Below are 18,578 nucleotides of genomic sequence, written 5' to 3'. Positions count from 1 at the left end.
GCTCCTGGCTCCTGGCTTCGGATTGGTGCAGCTCCGGCCATTGTGGTCACTTGGGGAGTGAGTCATTGGACAGAACATCTTCCAGTCTCCTCCTCCACTCTCTCTCTCTCTCTCTATATATATATATACTTATATTTGACTTTGCAAAAAAAATTTTTTTTAAAGCAACTTGAAGCGCTTCCGTGGTCCTGAGGAATTCTCCCTCAGATGAACGGCCAGAAAGCAGTTAGTCTCTACAGAGGCTTGAACGGCCCTGTGTGCTTCTCGGGCGTTTGGACGCGGATGTGTCTCGGGCTTCTCTTCACTCCTGTCAGGTATTAGCTCCCGCTTGGTGGCTGCGAGGGTAGCAGGAGGCTGGGGTTGTGTGTTTTAGGCCTCTCCAGCTGCAACGCGACTTTCCTTGAAGATAGCTAGGGCCTGTGTTGTTCCCGGGGCCCACAGCCCGGAGCCCCGCGCAGTGACAACATCACAAACCCGCAGCTTGCCCGTTTTACTTCGGGTCCTTTCAGCCCTGTCTGCAGGCAGCGGATCGAACCGGGGCCCTCTCCCAGAGAAAAGGACCCCATATTCCCCTCCGGCTCCGCCAGCCCTTCCCGGACGCTGGGCCCCGTGACTCAAGCGAGCCGCCGTTCCCGCTTTGGTGTCCCAGTCACTCCGGGGGACTTCCGAGGGCGGCGGGCAGGGGGGTCGGAGACCCGGCCCGCGTCCTCCGCGTCCTCCGCCTCCCGGAGCAGGCCGCCCTTTCCCCTTCGCAGCCCCGGCCAGGTTCCCTGGGGCGGAGAGCTCCACGCCCCCGACCCGCCCCGCGCCGCCGCTTGTTTACTCCCCGGCGCAGCCTAGTCCGACCCTGGGGCCCGCCCCCCGCCCGCCGTCTATTGGCCGAGGGGCGCACAGGCCGGTCCCGATTGGGCCGCGGGAGGCGGAGGCGCCGGGGCGAGCGGGGTAGGCTGCACGAGAGGCCGAGAGGGGGCAGCAGGCGATGGCGGCGGCGGCGGGTCGGCTGGGCTGGTTGGTCGCTGCGCTCTGCTTGGGCAACGCCGCCGGGGAAGCGGCGCCGGGTCTGCAAGTGTTGGGTTTCTGTGTGGAGGAGGACGAAGCGCCCGGTGTGGAGTGGGCGCGCGGAGGGGCGGCGCGTGCCGTGCCGGAGGCCACCTTCCGCTTGCGCCTCTTCGGCTCGGCTTTGGCCAACAGCTCCTGGACCTGTGTGACCCCCAAGGGGACGGGCTGCCCCGAGGGCGAGGCGGTCGCGGCGCCCGAGGAGACGGCGGCGGCGGCCCTCACGGACGAGTGGCGCGCGCTGCTGTGCCTGCGCTCCGAGGCCCTGCGCCCGCACTCGGCGCTGCTCGCTGTGCGCGTGGAGCCGGGCGGCGGGGCGGCCGAGGAGTCGGCTCCGCCTTGGGCGCTGGGCCTGGGGGCGGCCGGGCTGCTGGCGCTGGCGGCGCTGGCGCGGGGCCTGCAGCTGAGCGCGCTGGCGCTGGCGCCGGCCGAGGTGCAGGTGCTGCGTGAGAGCGGCTCGGAGGCGGAGCGTGCGGCGGCGCGGCGTCTGGAGCCCGCGCGGCGCTGGGCCGGTTGCGCCTTGGGCGCGCTGCTGCTGCTGGCCAGCTTGGCGCAGGCGGCGCTGGCGGTGTTGCTGTACCGAGCGGCCGGCCAGCGCGCCCTGCCCGCCGTGCTGGGCTGCGCGGGGCTGGTGTTCCTGGTGGGCGAGGTGGTGCCGGCCGCCGTGAGCGGCCGCTGGACGCTGGCGCTGGCGCCGCGCGCTCTGGGCCTCAGCCGCCTGGCGGTGCTTCTCACCTTGCCCGTGGCGCTGCCGGTCGGTCAGCTGCTGGAGCTGGCGGCGCGTCCCGGGCGGCTGCGGGAGCGCGTCCTGGAACTGGCTCGCGGCGGCGGCGACCCCTACAGCGACCTCAGCAAGGGCGTGCTGCGCTACCGGACGGTGGAAGACGTGCTCACGCCCCTCGAAGACTGTTTCATGCTGGATGCCAGCGCGGTGCTGGACTTCGGCGTCCTGGCCAGCATCATGCAGAGCGGCCACACGCGCATCCCCGTGTATGAGGAGGAGCGCTCCAACATCGTGGACATGCTGTACCTCAAGGATTTGGCCTTCGTGGACCCGGAAGACTGCACACCTCTCAGCACCATCACTCGATTCTACAACCACCCGCTCCACTTCGTCTTCAACGACACCAAGCTGGACGCCGTCCTGGAGGAGTTCAAGCGAGGTAATGGCCTGGGGGGGAGGGCGTCTCGCTTCTGGTTAAAGAGAGGGGGCTCATGGGACCTGGGGGGCGGGGAAGGGAAGGTCGGGGAACCTGCAAGGGCTGGGAATGAGCTTTTTTCAAGTGTTAAGGATCCAACTTCCCTCCAGCTGTCTTCAGGATGGCCCCCTCCCCAGCTGGCTCCAAACTCCAGGTCTTACCAACCCCCAGGCCATTTCCATGTGAGCAGGCTTTGTATGTAGCCCATTCGAGCTGTTGGATGAAGCTCAGTGGCTACAGCTAAGGTGGTCTCCAGACCCTGGCACATCTCTGTGCAGCTAGCAGCGCCTGGGACGTCCCCAGGCCATTGGTGAGCTCCCTGCCCATTGCTGCTCTCACGTAGGTGAGGGGGTGACTGGCAGGTACTCCTGCTTTCCTGCAGGTGTGAAACTTTCCCTCTGATTCCATCAAAAACAACTTTATGGGTGCAGATTTAATTTCTCTTTCCCCTTTCTCTTTTAAAAAAAAGATTTATTGACTTTTTTTGGAAAGGCAGATCTTAGAAGAGATAGAGAAGATCTTCCATGCACTGATTTATTCCCCAAATGGCCAAAGCTGAGCCGATCTGAAGCCAAGATCCAGGAGCTTCTTTGGGGTCTCCCACATGGGTGCAGGAGTCCAAGGATTTGAACCATCCTCTGTTGCTTTTTCAGGTCCCAAGTAGGAACTGGATGGAAAGTAGAGCAGCCAGGACATGAACCGGCGCCCCTATGGGATGCTGGCGCTTGGAGGTGGAGGATTAGCTGGTAGAGCCATCGTGCTGATCCCTCATCTTTCATTTTCCAAACCGTTGAAGCTATTATCTTCACTGCTGTGGGCTTGCCCTTGGTCCAGGACTGTTGTGCTTCCCAACCCATCAGGACAGGCTCAGGGGTGGGATCTGAACACAGGACTGTGAGTTCTTTGAACTGAGCGGTGGCCAGTGTGGAAACCAGGAGGAGAAGGTCATGAGAGCTGAGCGGCCACAGCACTGAGGCCTGAGAGGAGGTCCAGGAGGCTTGGGAGTTTGTGGTCACCTGAGGGGCTAGAAATGAGGTCTGTCCCCGTACCCGACCCATTTTTGCCTGCCCGCGTGCCAGGTAGGGTACAGGTGTGTTCTGGGCATGGGCATGGTGTCTGCAGTATTCCCAAGTAGCTGGGAGCTCCTGTTGAGGTGCGAGGGGAGGTCTGCTGCAGGGGTCAGTTCTGGACAGCAGGGAGGCCAAACCCCCAGGGTGCCCACAGGAGGGAGGGATGGAGGGGGTAGGGTGGGCAGGGAGGAATTGTCAAGGAGAAGTGGGAGGCCAAGGACAGACATGGAGGAAGTTCAGCAGGGAGCTGGCCTGCAGCCAGGATGCCCTTGACCTTTGAGGGAGCAGAATTGATGCCATGGCGGCCACAGGAAAATGAATTGGGACATGAGGACGGGCAGGCTTTTGACAGATTGCAAGCCAGGGCATGGGAACTGGAGGCTGTGGCAGGTTTCGGTGGAAATGTTGAGAAGGAAGAAACTTTTCAAGCCCCTTTGGAGAGGTTTTCAGAATGCCCATTTCGGGGATTGTTCTAGAAGCTGCCTGACAACGCACTACAAAACCTCCTGGAGGCTGAACAGGGAGCCTGTAGTCCCTTCTCGACCTCCTCACTTGCATGTCCCATGCAGTGTGGGGCCCCAGTCTTTGGTCCTAACCTCCTTACATGTTCCCCGGCTACCAGACAAAGAGTGTATTGCAAGCTTTGTGGCACATGAGGGTTTGCCAAGTCCATTTGCTTCTCATCCTTTGAGCTTCCTGGAGCTGGAGGCCTTGGCATCTTAAAAGCTGCTGTTCTGGACCCCATTGCTTGCTCGCTCTCCCCACTTCCGAAGAGTGTCCTGTGCTGGGGAACTTGTTAGTCTGGGAGGGGCGCCCCCAGTCAGCATGAACCAGAGCCGACATGCTGGTTGATCCTGTGCAGATGCCACAGGAAGAACCACGGTTTCTAAGCTCTGAGCTGTGTAGGGAGTGACTTATGGTTTCTCCATCAGTCCACTAAACTCTCCCTGCCTTTTCCATCAGCCTTGGCCAGAGAGGCCAAGGGTAGCCAGGTTCAGTGCTGGGTTCTGGTTTACTGCCTCTCGGAAACCCGATGACAGCCACCAGGCCAGTCAACTGGAAGGAGCACTCATTGGTTGTGGCACACGGTTTTGGTTTCTTTAGGGAACAGAGGTGGGGCAGGGGGCATGTGGTGGTACAGTGGATCAGGCTGCTAGTGGAAGGCTCACACCCCATGACAGTGCCTAGGATGGAGTCCTGCTTTACTTCCAACCCAGCTTCCTGCTGATGCACCAGAGAGGTGACACATGATGGCCTAAGTACTTGAGTTCCTGCCATCCATGTGGGAGTGCATGGAGTTCCTGGCTCTCAGCTTCTGCTTAGTCAGGTCCTCACTGTCAAGGGCATTTGAGGAGTGGTGCATCAGCAGGTAGAAGATACCTCTCTTTATCTGTCATTCTGCTTTTTAAATAAGTAAAAATGAGTAAATAAACATTTTTTTTTAAAGGTGGAAAGATTTAGACACCAGTAGCACAGTTGAATGTCCTTGGAGCTAGCGATGTGTCAGGGCCGGCCTGGTGCAGCAGGTAGCAGAAGCAACCCTTGAGCCCGACAGCCAGCGTAGTTAAGCCGTAGAGCCCTCAGGTGCATGAGCCGGTCATGTTGGGCACTCGTGCTAGCTCAGGGAAGCGTGGATGCTCATGAGTGATTCCTGGCCTTCATGCCTGCCCCAGCATCCTGCCTGTGTCTCCCTGCTGCTTTCTGAGCTGGCAGACATTGTGTTGGGATTTAATTGTGTGGCCACTGTTGGGGTCTCTTCAGGAGGCCCCTCTTGCTTCTGGTTATTGTTGAGTCCTCCCAGTGTGGCCAGTCATAGAGAAATGTGCACCTATTTCAGAGGGGTTTGTTTAAAGATTTAGTTATTTTTGTTTGAAAGGCAGAGTTATAGAGCAAAGGAAAGACAGAGATCTTCTATCTGCTGGGTGAAGCCAAGAGCTTCTTCTGGCTCTCCCACATGCAAGGGGCCCAAGGACTTAGGCCATCTTCCAGTGATTTCCCATGTGCATCAACTGGGAGCTGGATCAAGTAGAGCATCAACAACTTGAACCAGCGCCCCATGGGATGTTGGCGCTGCAGGTAGAGGCTTACCCTGATGCGCCACGATGCTGGCCACCTCACAGAAGTTGGAAAGTAAGGAACAATTGGCACCTTCCTCTAGACGACTGCCGTGGAGCAGGGGACCAGGTTCCTGGAGAGAGGGAGCCGTGGTGAGGCCTTCTGCTCCGAGACTACTGTCTTGAGCCTGTGCTTTGATTCTGTCGTGCTCCTGGCCTTCCTGGTCTGGCCTGGCAGGCTGTGTTCTGTGGCAGGGCAGCCCTGGCCCTGGTGGCAATGGGACCACACCAGACAGGGCAGTGGGCGCCATCTGGAAGCATTGTGCGCTTGTTTCTGTGTTTGTGGCCTCGCAGGAGCTCAAGGGGAGCTTCAGGGGGAAGGGGGAAGCTGCTTCCGGTGGTCATTTCTGCCTTTAACTTTTGTCCCAGCATGTTAGAGCATCGTGAGGAGAAATGCTCCTGTAATTAAGCCTCAGAACATGCCCAGTATGATTTGCATATCAGCATGAACTTGAATTGTTATTTTCCTGAAAAGGCTTTTTTGTTGTTGCTTAATTTTTTTTTTTTTACTTTTTTCCCCCCACATTTTATTATTATTGCTATCATTTTATACAGTTCCATATTCCCTTATCCCCTCCCCAATTCCCTCCGCCCCAGTTCCTTTATATCATTACTAACATATAGTTCTTCATACTCAGTCATATGTTCATCATTGCGGGCATGGACAATGGCAGAGAGTCCAGAATCCTATTGTCAAAATATAATACAAACAGTTTCACTGTAAGTCCATCTTTGTCTGGAAACAGAAATGCATACCACACTGCATCCTCACATCTGGTTGTTAGTCTCCATTACATAACTACTGTACATTCCCTTAAATGAAAAGTCATGATACAAAATCAACAATAGAAAGAAAAATAGAAATTTACAGTGCCATGAAGTTAAATGACATGTTACTAGATATGACAGTCTCCATTACACAACTACTTTACCTTCCCTTAAATGAAGAGCCACAAAACAAAATCAACATCCGAGAGAAAAAAGAAATTAACAACATCCAAGAAGTTAAACAACATGCTATTAAATGTCTAACGTGTAGCTGAAGAAGTGAAAATCAAGAACCTTCTTGAAGAAAATGATGCCACTGCATGATCTATGAGTCATTGAATGATTTAATCAGAAGAAAGTGTCTTGAAGAGGTGAAACCAACAGAAAACAACAAAACCCATGTGATAGAGTTTCCGCTGCTCTTTGTTGGAGTGTGTCTCCTCCCGACAATAAACAGATGGGTTTTGTTTTTTAATCCAGTCTACTAATCTATGATGTTTGATTGAGCTTAAGCAATTTACATTCAGAGTTAAATATACATAGGTGGTACTTTGGTCCTGTCATTTTAGGAATGGGTTGTTCATTGATTTAATCTTCTGTTGCCATTTTACTGGGATGTTCTTCCCCTTTGCCTTTGGTTTTGGTAGGTGCTATTCCTCTTTGTCAAGAGAACATCTTGAAGTATCATTTGTAGGGCAGGTTTGGAAGAGGCAAATTCTTTTAGCTTTTCTTTACTTTGGAAGAATTTTATTTCATTTTCAAAGATGAAAGAAAGCTTTGCTGGGTATGTTATCCTAGGCCGACAATTTTTTTCTTTTAGAATCTGGAATGTGCCACTCTGTTCTCTTCTTGCCTGTAGAGTTTCCAGTGAGAGATCTCCTGTGAGCTTAATTGGCATTCCTTTATATGTCAATTGATGTTTTTCACGTGCACATTTAAGGATCTTTTCCTTATGTTCAATTGAAGAGAGTTTGATAATCATATGCCTTGGTGAAGATCGCTTTTGATCAAGCCTGTTGGGAGTTCTGTGTCCCTCCTGGATCTTGTTTCCCAATTCTTTCTCCAGATTAGGGAAATTTTCCTTTATTATTTCATTAAATACATTTGCAAACTCAGCTTCTCTTTCTGCACCTTCCGGGACTCCCATAACTCTTCTATTTGGCCTCTTAGTGTCTTTCAATTCTTGAATACTTTTTTTGGCCTGATCCAGCTCTGCTTCCAGCTTTTTGTTTGCTTCCCCCTGGTGACAGGAGATATCTGCCAATTCTGAGATTTTTTTTCTTCTGTTTGCTTCATTCTATGTTGGAGACTCTCCACTGTACTTTTAATTTGCTCTACTGTGTTCTTAATTTCTGATATACCAGCCTTGATTTGCTTTACTGCTTCCTTAAATTCTTTGAACTCTTGCATGAGCTTCTCATTTTTGACCAGAATGTTCAAAATAAGTCTTATGGATTCTGTGTCCCCTATTTTCTCAATGTCTTCCTCAGTTAACTCTGAGGTTGGCATAGGGTTTTGCTCCTTTGCGGGGGAGTGCTCAGTAATATTCATTGTGACTTTGTCTCTTCTTTTGCTCTTGCTCATTGTACTTCTGGTTAGCAGAGTCTTCTTCTTGGGGCAGGTTTCTAAGCTGTGTCACCCACAGGTCTACAATGCGATTTTACTTATTGCAGTTGGTACACACCTTTTTGCTTGCAGCCACTTGTGCCACAACCTCCAGCGAGTTCCAGGTCTGGGTTCTTATGTCAGACATCCACCGTTGTCTCCACAGCCCCAGCTCTTGGCTCACCACTTTCCACCTCTTGTGATACCATGCTGAGGCTGCACTGTTGTCTCTGCAACCTTTCTCCCTCTTCCGGTTGGAGTGGGTTCCAGGATTAAAGAGACACCAGGTGTCCTATCTAGTTAGGTTGTTGGTGGTGTTGATCTTGTCGGAGCCTGTTGGACGTTAGGTCTGGGTGCCACACGGACCTATTTTGACCGGTACAATGTCACAGTCGGTATTGTTTTCCTGCGGGACCTCAGCAAGCTCTTGTGAGCTCAGCACATGCACAGTTCTCTGTTGTCCCCTGCAGTCCCAAAGCTATTGCCACAGTGCATAAAATGGCACCCGACGTGCTACCACAACAGTTCTTGATCTGCTGGCTGTCAGATCCGAGGGCTACCCAGATATGCCCCGGATGGAACCCGTAGAATGCCATGTCGTTGCAGTTCACCGAGTCAGAAATGAGCTCACTCCGTGCTCAGAGCATGCTCAGTCCTTTCCCTTGCCCTTTTCTCCTTAAGCAAAATGGTGCCCAGTTCAGCTCTAGGGGGCTGTCTGGGCTATGAAATTCACTCTGTTCTCGCACTGCCTGAGATCTGCTGCTCTGTCTCTGCTCCTGGTCAAATCAAAGGGACCAGCAGGATGGACAGTACTTTGTCTGGGTTTACCTCCCAAGCTCCCAGTGAAAGTCCCTTCCCACCTGGTTGCTGGTGAAGTTCCGTCTGCTGTTGGAGTTTAGATTGCCGTGCTGGAATATCATTCACTGCAACATCACACTGCTGTGCCCGCTGCTTTCCTGTGTCTGTCTGTCTCCAGGTACCCCTCTGCTGTTGTTCTGTCCTTTCCTATTTTCTGAAATATGTCCTCTCTGCTTCATCCTGATTAAATGTTTCTCCGTCTGATTAAACGTATCCTTACCCTATTCCGTCATCTTGATTCTCCTGTTGCTTAATTTTTTAAAGATTGATTTATTTACTTGAAATAAGTAGACTTGTAGAGCAGGGCAGGAGAGATGAGGTGTGGGGGACACAAAGAAAGGTCTTCCTTCTGCTGGTTCACTCTCCAAAGGCTACAGCAGCCAGAGCTGAAGTCAAGATCCTGGCACTCCAGCCTGTTCACCTTAGATTCCCAGGGGCCCACCCACTTGGGCCGACTTTCTGTCCTTTCTCTGGCACATTAGCAGGGAATTGGATCTAAAGAGGAGTGATTGGAATTCCAACCATCACTCATGGGATACTGCTGGGACACAAACCAGCACTGCAGGTGGAGAATTATTTTGCTGTGCCACCTTGTTGACCCTTCGATTTTCTTTCTAGGGCAGTTACTTAAAGATGGCTTGCATCCTGTTTAAGACAAATCTGACATTTTATGAATGAAAAGCACTTAGCTGACACATCCAATGGATTCCCAAAGTTTCCTCAGTATTCCCCATTTAAAGATTTGCTTACTCTTTTTGGAAAGGCAGATTTACAGAGGGAAGGAGAGACAGAGAAAGAAAGATAGATCTTCCATTCACTGGCTCGCTCCCCAATGGCCACAGCAGCTGGAGCTGAGCTAATCCAAAGCCAGGAGCTTGGAGCTTCTTCTGGGTCTCCCATGTGGGTGCAGCATCCCGAGGATTTGGGCTGTCCTCTGCTGCTTTCCCAGACTATAAGCAAGGAGATGGATGGGAAGTGCAGCAGCGGGACACAGACCTGTGCCCATATAGGATGTGGTCTCTTGGAGGTAGAGGATTAGCTAGTTGAGCCAATGTTTTGGCCCCCAACGTTTTTTTTTTTAAGTTTTATTTATTTTTATTGGAAAGGCAGATTTACAGAGGGAAGGAGAGACAGAGAGAGAGATCTTCCATTCTCTGTTTCATTCCCAAAATGGTCACAATCATCAGACCTGAGCCAATGTTGAAGCCAGGAGCCAGAAGCCTCTTCTGGGTCTTTCCTGTGGATGCAGGGGCCCAACCACTGAGGCCCTCCTCCACTGCTTTCCCAGTTCCCTTAGCAGGGAGCTGGGCCCGAGGGGAATTGGAGCAGCCAGGAATGAAAACAGCACCCATGTTGGATGCTGGCACTGAAGGCAGTGTCTTTCCCACTGTGCCACTGTGCTGGCCTTGACTTGGGTCATCTTCAAGCTTGAATTTCTTCACTCAGCAAGCCCAGTAGGGAGCTGAGAACAGCCTTGGGAAGATGTTGGATCCCCAAAGATGTAGGGCTCCCAAAAGTTGCCTACGTCTGATCTCCAGCCCCTCCAGGAACACTGGCCACCTGCAGGGCAGCCTGTTGAGTTGGGGGGACCCATGCAGCCTACCATGCCAGGGGGGCTTGGGTCCTCATTTGCACATGCCTGCAGCCTGCTTGCTGTGCCAGGCACTAGTGTTCCTAGCATATCCTTGTCCAAACTGCCGTGTGCTGAGTCCCCGCTCTGCTGTTCTCTGCTTGGACAGCCTCTTGCAGGTGAAATCCCAAGATCTCATTTCTTTGACGGTAAAACATGATGAGTCCTTGTAAGTGTGTTGACAGCTTTGGAAAGGACCTAGGAAGTGCCCAGTGCCCAGTTCTTTTTTAGGAGTGCAAATATTGGCTCCCATGCTCCTGACGGGCCCATCTGGGGAGCCAGAGACAAGTGGGGGGCCCTCTAACACCCGTTACAGGAGTGTTCCCTCCCCACAGGCAAGTCCCACCTGGCCATCGTGCAGAAGGTCAACAACGAGGGTGAGGGAGACCCCTTCTACGAGGTCCTGGGCCTGGTCACCCTGGAGGACGTCATTGAGGAGGTCATCAAGTCTGAGATCCTGGATGAGTCGGAGGACTACCGTGAGTCGGGGCCCCAGGCAGAACAGGAGCTGGGAGTGTGCCCTGCTGTCTGGCTCACACCCTCAGGCCTCCAGGCAATCCATGGCACCTGTCATTGAGGGGCCCTACCTGCCCTGACCTTTCCCACTTTTCTCGGGGCTTTTGTTTTAGATGATTCTGTGTTTGGGGATTCTGCTCAAACAACCCATTCCTTGCTAGAGGGGAGTCTTCCCCAGCAGACAGGCCTGGGCCCCTCATGGCATCTGTTTCTCCTACGTCAATGGCTGGAGTCTGCAGGACTGTGCTATGCCTGTCCCTGACCCTCCTCTCATCTTGCAGAGCCTTTGGCTTCAGCCAAGCATCTCTCCACAGGCTTAGCATCTTTAACTTGGTTCCTGAGACTGCCACAGGCACAGCAACACCAGCTTAACTGCTGCCAGTCTGCGCCAGTCATCCTCCAGTGCACACTTGGCAGTGAGGGGTCTCTCAGGAGGCTTTTCTTATTTGTTTTAATATGTATTTGAAAGGCAGAGGAAAGGGCAGGAAAGATGTCTTTCATCAGCTGGTCACACAAAGCCAGTAGCCTGGAAGTCTTATCAGTTCTCCCATATGGATGGCAAGCACTTGGGCCATCTTCTGCTGGTTTTCCAGGTGCGTTGGCAGGGGGCAGCCCAGACTGAAACTGGAATTCACATGGAACGCTGGCATCATAAGCAGCATTTTTATTGGAAAGGTGGATCAGATTTATGGATAGAAGGAGAGTCAAGAGAACCATCTACTGGTTCACTGCCCAAGTGGCCACAATGGCTTGAGCTGTGTCAGTCTGAAGCCAGGAAATTCTTCCAGGTCTCCAACAATGGGTGCAGGGTCCCAAGGCTTTGGGCCATTTTCTGCTGCCTTCTCGGCATAAGCAGGGTGCTAGATGGGGAGGAAGTAGAGCAGCTGGGACATAGAACGGGCACCCATATGTGATCCTGGCACGTGCAAGGTAAGGATTTAGCTGCTGGGCGCAATAGGCAGTATCATAGCCCATACACCATAATACTGTACCAAGCTGTTGTCTTTTTTTTTTTTTTTTAAGATTTTATTTTTATTATTTTGTTTATTGGGAAGGCGGATATACAGAGAGGAGAGACAGAGAGGAAGATCTTCCATCTGATGATTCACTCCCTGAGTGAGTGCAACGGCCGATACTATGCCGGTCCAAAGCCAGGAGCCTCTTCCGGGTCTCCCACGCGGGTGCAGGGTCCCAAAGCTTTGGGCCGTCCTCAACTGCCTTCCTGGGCCACGGGCAGGGAGCTGGAAGGGAAGCGGGGCTGCTGGGATAGAACCGGTGCCCACATGGGATCCCGGGCATGCAAGGCGAGGACCTTAACCACTTGCGCCACCGCACTGGGCCCCAAGCTGTTGTCTTATTTAAGCTACTTTGCTCTCCTTTGAGTATTTTCTTCACCAACTCCAGGACACAGAGGTGTCCTTTGTGCACTAATTTGGGGATGTATCTTGAACATGGACCACTGCCCTGTGCCTTGGGGAGAAGGAAGAAGTGTGGGAGCTGCCTGGCTTGGGATGTGGATGGGCCTGTGTCTGTGACACCCATGCCCGCCGTCTTCTCAGGGGAGATCCTGGCAAGGAGGAGGCCGGCTGTTCCAAGTGCACCCCTCAAGCGGAAGGAGGAGTTTTCCCTGTTCAAGGTGTCTGATGATGAGTGTAAAACCAGAATCTCACCTCAGCTGCTGCTGGCCACCCAGCGCTTCCTCTCCCGAGGTGAGGGGAAGGGTGCTTCCTGCCCCCGCTCTCCCTCTCGGCCCAGGGGCGGGAGATGGCTCTGCTCCCTACTCCTAGGAAGGACTGTGCTGCTGCCACCAGCCCAGGCGATGGCCTAGTCATCTGCTGGGTGACAGCCAGACTGAACTGGTGCCCCCAGCCAGGCCCCAGCCCAGCAGGTGTCAGGGGATACCCGACTCTCGGCTTTCTCATGCTCCGGAGGTGCTCGCCCTGGTGGGCCAAGGGAGCCAGGTGTGGTTACACGGGCTGCCTTTCCCACTGCGGATTAGAGGTGGATGTGTTCAGCCCACTCCGAGTCTCCGAGAAGGTCCTGCTGCACCTGCTGAAGCATCCCAGCGTCAACCAGGAAGTACACTTTGACGAGAGCAACCGCCTGGCTGCACATCACTACCTGTACCAGCGCAGCCGGCCCGTGGACTACTTCATTCTCATCCTGCAGGTAATGGGGCTCTGGGCCTGAAGCATGCTGTTTCCTCAGAAACTAGGGAGGGCTCTCCCCAGACAGTGGGAACAGGGACACCCAGATACACTCCCCATGCCGAGGGTTCCTTCTCGTGTCCTCTGACGGGAACTCTGATTGTCACCATCTGTTCTCACCCTGACCCACCTTCTTCCCAGGGCAGAGTGGAGGTAGAGATTGGGAAAGAGGGCCTGAAGTTCGAGAATGGGGCCTTCACCTACTATGGAGTGTCTGCCCTGACAGCACCGTCCTCGGGTAAGCCCATGGGTTTGCAGGGCACCAGCCATGCCCCCCAGCAGGTGCTACCCAGAGGGCGGGGTGGCAGTGAGTGTGTTCTAGCCCCCTGCCTGCAGCACCAGCTTGCCTTCCCCCCACGCCCACCCCACCCTCTGTCGCTGCAGCTGTGTGGCCTGAATGCTGAGGGGCCGTACATGACACCTCCCCATGTCCCCAGGCTGGGCGTGCCCTCCTCCTACCTCAGCCTCCATCGTCACTGATTCTTCCTTTCACTAGTTCACCAGTCCCCAGTGTGCTCGCGCCCGCCTGCCCGTCCTGACCTGCAGCCCGAGCCGGCTGACTGCACCCGCTCCTCCACGTACTGTCCTGACTACACCGTGAGGGCCCTCTCTGATCTGCAGCTCATTAAGGTGACCGCCTGGGCTGCTCACTGGGGCTGTTGGATGTATTTATTTCCTGGAGAGACACAGAGTTCTGTCTGCCCATGGACTTTCCAGATGCCCAGCAGTAACTGGGTGGAACCTGGTCACTGGGTACTCGGCCCAGGTCTCCTGGGCAAGAGCAGGGACTCAGTTACTTGGGGCCGTGTCCTGCTGCCTCCCAAGGTGCACACTGGAAGAAAGTGGGAAGTGGGAGCAGAATTAGAATTTGAGTCCAGGTGCTTTGATGTGGGAGGCAGGTCTCTGAGCTGCCACACTGACCACCAGGCCTGAAGCCCACCCCAGCATTGTGTCCATGGGAAGCTAGGGTGACCAGTGACAAGCTGGCATGGATGGAGAGCAAACTGATTCTCTCCAAGGTTGCCCCAGAGTAAGGCCCTGCATTGGATCTGCAAGATGGGACCTTGGCTCCAGGGAATTCTCCCCTCATCTGACCCCCTAGCCCTGACCACTGAGGACTGGGCCCGTTCTCCATCAGAGGCCTTACAGGAGTTACACTCGATTGCCCTTCTCTGCATTTACTCCCTACACTCCCTTTGTCCTTTTTCTCCCAGTGTGATTTTCCCCTCAAGTTCAGGTGTTTGCATGGTCCCTTGCACTTCCTACGACTTGGTTCATAAGTTGCATTGGCTGGACGATGCTCTCTGTTCTCCAGGTTACCCGGCTGCAGTACCTCAATGCACTCCTGGCCACCCGGGCCCAGAGCCTGCCACCATCCCCGGAGAGTGCCAATCTCCAGGTTGTCCCAGGCAGCCAGGCCAGGCTGCTGGGTGAAAAGACGGTTGCAGCAGCCGGTGAGACTTAGGGGGCATATCCCATGGGTCAGGATCCAGAGGGTGCACAAGTAGCCCAGCCTTGGGACCAACATACACACACACTGCCCTGTTTGTCTCCCCAATGCCGCCCCTTCCTTTTGGATGACATCAAATGGTAGAGCAGTTGGTAGTGGTTGCCTTCGCCATGTAGGAGAGGTGCAGGTGCCCTGACATGGTGCTTTGTGTGTCTACCACCCCTGCCTAAAGCAGCTTTGGCTACTTAACTGGCCCCTGAGATTCTCACCACACATTGACACCTTTCTGCATTGTGAGGTGGCCTGCTGGTAGTGTCCCCAGGGAGCTAGTGCTCCCCATGTGGGCCCCCGGCTTTGTGTGTCAATGAGCGGGGACGGCAGGTCAGACCTTGCTTGTTGGGGTCTTGTTAGAGAAAGACACACGCTCAGGTGGTGCTGTGGCTGCCTTCACTCACTGACATGAGCCAGCTTTGTGGGGTGCCTTCTGGGTAGATGCTCACGCCATCAGACTGGACTTGGAGCTAAAAAGCCAGGATGTTCTGTGCTTTTCTAAATGTGTGCCTTTTGGTTTTGGTTTGCCCATATGAGTCTTTCCTGGCTCCATCTGAGTCCCGGCATGCCATGCTCAGGGTGTTCACCTTGTCTGTGTGTGGTGCTGCACCCGGCTCTGTATCCTCAACCATATGCCCTCAGAGGATCTGCCTTAGGGACCACGGGGTGGCCCAGTGTCACCTGCAGAGTCATGCTGGGGCGAGTCCTTTCCAGCGGGTTAAACACTGTCTTCCAGTGGTTGCCACCCGCGTGTACCCTCACCCTGGCCCTCAGGGAGCCTGGCCTGTCAGCTCTTGGCTGGGGCTGTCCCTCATCACTTGGCTCCTCCGCTGGCTGGTGGCAGTGTACCACAGCACCACTTGGGGCAGGTGAGAGCTGTTCTTTGGAGACCTGGGCACTTGGCACGCAGCAGAGGCTGGACACACTGGGGAGGCACAGTCATCTTGAACTGGCCACAACAGGGGCCGGGGCGGGCTGCTCCAGTGCTGATGGAGTGTCTGCCAATGCCTTTTGAGTTGAAAGGGTGGCATTCAGTAATTGTCGCAGGGACCTGCAAGACCTAGGAACACTACAGTAGCTTCCTGATGCTGGCTTCCCATGCCAAGTTCAGAGCGAGCCCCTCTCTCTGCCAGCCGCTTGGGGTGCTGTGCTGCCTGGCCTCCCTCTGTTCTTGGGCGACAGCCCCCGGACGTCCTCTGCCAGGAGATACAGCTGCTGCCCCGGTTGAGAGGCAGTGTGTGGGCTCAACGCTGTCTCCCTCTTTCTTTCCCTCTCCTCTCCTCAGCTTTCCCAGTAGACTTTTCCCTCTTTGGCACATTTGGAAACTGCAGTTGATAAATGACTATGGACTAGTGAGCGTTTTTTGTTTTAAGGAAACACCCAAGGTAAATATCTTTCCTTTTTCCTTTTTGCTCTGTGCCTTCCTGTCCTGGCCTGTTAGCCTCTGGAGGGGTTGTAGACAGCTGTATGGATGGGGAGGGAAGGGGGCTTTTCCAGGAGTGTGAGTGAGTGTGGTGGGCAGGGAGAAGTGGCATGATAATTTCATCTTTCTGGAAGATGGGGAGATGGTGAAAACACCCGCTCAGCCTCCTTCCAGCATAAGCTGTATCTGGCAAGTGCCTGGTACCCAGTACATCGGCCCAGACACCCAGGAGTCTGAGCTCCATGGCCGCTGCCTCCCTGACTCACAGTGGGTGACACCGCTACCTGGGGAGACTTTCCTGGGGTTAAGCCAGGCTGCTTTCCCAGGCAACACTCTCAGCTCTGCCTTGTTACCTGTTAAAGTAGCAGAGGTCTGTCCTGTTCTAAGAGGACTTAGCACTGGGTCCCTTAGGCCCTGCTGCGCCATGTTGCTTTGACACTGACTCTTCCTCCCTTTCTCCTTTCAGGGTCCAGCCACAGCAGACCCAGCATCCCTGTGGAGGAGAGCCCTGGGCGGAACCCAGGAGTCTAGCTGCTTGCCAGGCAGTCCCAAGCTGGGGAGCAGGCAAGCACGTGAGAGGTGGCGTGAGCCGAGAAGTCCCCACTGTCTGCAGGCCACGTTGTAGATGGCCCTTACTGGTGCCAAGCCTTGGGGCCTCCTCAGCCAGACAACAGTGCCAGGAGCCTTCACTAGGCCCTGGGCCCTCCTAAGAAGAAGGGGGGCGGCCAGCTGGAGCCCAGCTTTCCAGGGCCAAGCTTCTCTCTCCTTCCCCCCATATTGGGACAGTGCAGTGTATTTATACCTCTTGAGGCCCAGCCACGACATGAATGCACAGGGGCTGCCTCTCTGCGGCCATGACTTGCTTGTTCATTTGCCAATTCTTGCTGCTGGCAGCACATTCACATTGTGAACACCAGTTTTGAGCAGGGACGGTCAGACCTGTGGCCTTGTCAGGGCTGTGTTCTCTGGCTGCCCCTTAACAGTGCCATATTCAGTTCATGCTCCCTGGCCTAACTCATGTGCCAGTGCCAGCAGCACTGCTTCCACAGGTCTGTCCGTCTGGTCCTGCTCCCTCCTGTGGAGGTTCTGACCTCCCAACCCCAGGCAAAGCTCTGCTTCCCTGCTTGCTGCACTCTGTGGCCACCAAGAGTGTTGTCAGTTTTAAGGGAAGAAGGCCCCCCATGAAACCCTCCAGCTCCTGACCCTGGTAGAGGGGACCCCTGGTGTACCTTTCTCAGGCCTCTATGGAGCAGGCTGTTGCTGTGGGGCACAGGGACATTGGCGGGCAAGGATTGCCCAGGAATCGGGGTGATCCTTATTCTTAAACAGAAAGCAGTTGTATGTGGTCCTTGTGTCTCTGAACCATCAGTACTGTGTATTGTGTTCTGGCCGGGCAGTTGTAGAGAGGAGGATGGGAAAGGGTTTGTGTTTCTTGTAATTTCTTCCCAAAGTTCAGCTGTATGGAAGCTGGGGCTTCCCAAGGCCAGGAGTGTGGCCCGGAGAGGGAGGAAGGTTTTTAGAAACATTTCTCAAAGGAACCTAGGTCCTACTATATGGGCCAAAGGCCAAAAGCACAGGGCTGTGCCGGATGAGATTGCTATAAGGCATGCACACCACGGGGGACATCCCAGGTAGGAAACGGGCTTGCCCACATCCCGTGTGTCCAGAATGGGGGCTTGTAATATTGCTCTGTGTGGGAGTCACCTGGTGAATTAAAAAGTGCTACTATCCAGGCCTACCATTAGGACTTTGATTGAATCACTGTGGGTTTTATTTTTGAGATGTTGGCATCTTATGTAACTTTGGTACCTTTATTGAAACTAAAAACTTAACATTGGTGCAATACTGTTAAGCAAACTTCTTCAGATTTCATTGGGAGTTTACCGTTTGTTCCAGTAATGTCCTTTGTGTGTTCCAGGGTTTAAGCCAGGAGCAGGGTGCACCGAGGGCTGTTGTTTTCCATGCCACCCCCACCCCTTTCCCCTTGAGCTAGATCATTAGGTGTTATAGAAGTCTCCTGTGCTCTTGTTCCAGCTGTCCTGTGGTGACACTTCATGTAACCCAGTCCCAAGACCGAGAGCCGACACTGGTGTGCTGTGGGTGTACGGTTCATCATCTTGTCCTGTGTTGCAGATCCGTGTAACTGCTACCCCAGGCAAGATACTGAACCATCCCCGTACCGCCAGGACCTCCCTCAGACGCCTCCAAACATCCTTCACCCCTGGGAACCACTAGCCTGTTCTTCAGCTTTATAATTTTGTCATTTCATGTCCTGTGTACCCATCTGGGTTTGGCTTTCCTTCATTCAGCGTGACCCTCTGGAGACTGGCCTAGGGGTGTGTGTGTGTGTGTGTGTATCGGCGTTAGTCCAGGGTGTAGTTGTCTCCTGGAAGCACATCTGGGTTGTGCGTTTTAGGCCAGTCCGGATGAAGCTGCTGTGAACACTGGACAGGTTTTTCTGGTTTCTTTTTGGGGCTGGGAGGTACAGTTGCTTGGTTGTATGTTCTTTTTAAGAGAAAGCCAGATGTTTTCAGAATGGTATGTAATTTACCTTCTTACTGGTGACTCAGGTAGTTTTCTAGTATTGCTACCTTTTTCAGTTTGGCTGTCTGAATAGGTATGTGCTAACCA

At 54.0% G+C, this 18,578-nt stretch overlaps 1 protein-coding gene across 3 annotated transcripts; it reads left to right on the top strand.

Annotated features, from left to right (window-relative positions):
- Window positions 1–973: 973 nt before the first annotated feature.
- On the top strand, window positions 974–17,784 carry CNNM3 (cyclin and CBS domain divalent metal cation transport mediator 3). 3 transcript variants are annotated; one of them, XM_040993478.1, is made up of 8 exons: window positions 974–2,219; window positions 10,636–10,779; window positions 12,376–12,525; window positions 12,816–12,985; window positions 13,165–13,261; window positions 13,520–13,653; window positions 14,339–14,477; window positions 16,414–17,784. In XM_040993478.1, the coding sequence occupies exons 1-8, from the start codon at window positions 980–982 to the stop codon at window positions 16,476–16,478; spliced, it is 2,139 nt and encodes a 712-aa protein (XP_040849412.1). In that variant the 5' UTR covers window positions 974–979; the 3' UTR covers window positions 16,479–17,784. The 3 variants fall into 3 exon arrangements, with proteins under 3 accessions (XP_040849412.1, XP_040849413.1, XP_040849415.1); XM_040993479.1 differs by having other exon boundaries at window positions 15,810–16,502; XM_040993481.1 differs by lacking the exon at window positions 10,636–10,779.
- Window positions 17,785–18,578: the final 794 nt, after the last annotated feature.

This window comes from Ochotona curzoniae, unplaced genomic scaffold (genome assembly GCF_017591425.1).
Source record: "Ochotona curzoniae isolate NIBS_2020 unplaced genomic scaffold, NIBS_Ocur_1.0 contig_883, whole genome shotgun sequence".
NCBI classification, from domain to species: Eukaryota; Metazoa; Chordata; class Mammalia; order Lagomorpha; family Ochotonidae; genus Ochotona; species Ochotona curzoniae.
This window is presented reverse-complemented; position numbering and strand designations above follow the sequence as displayed.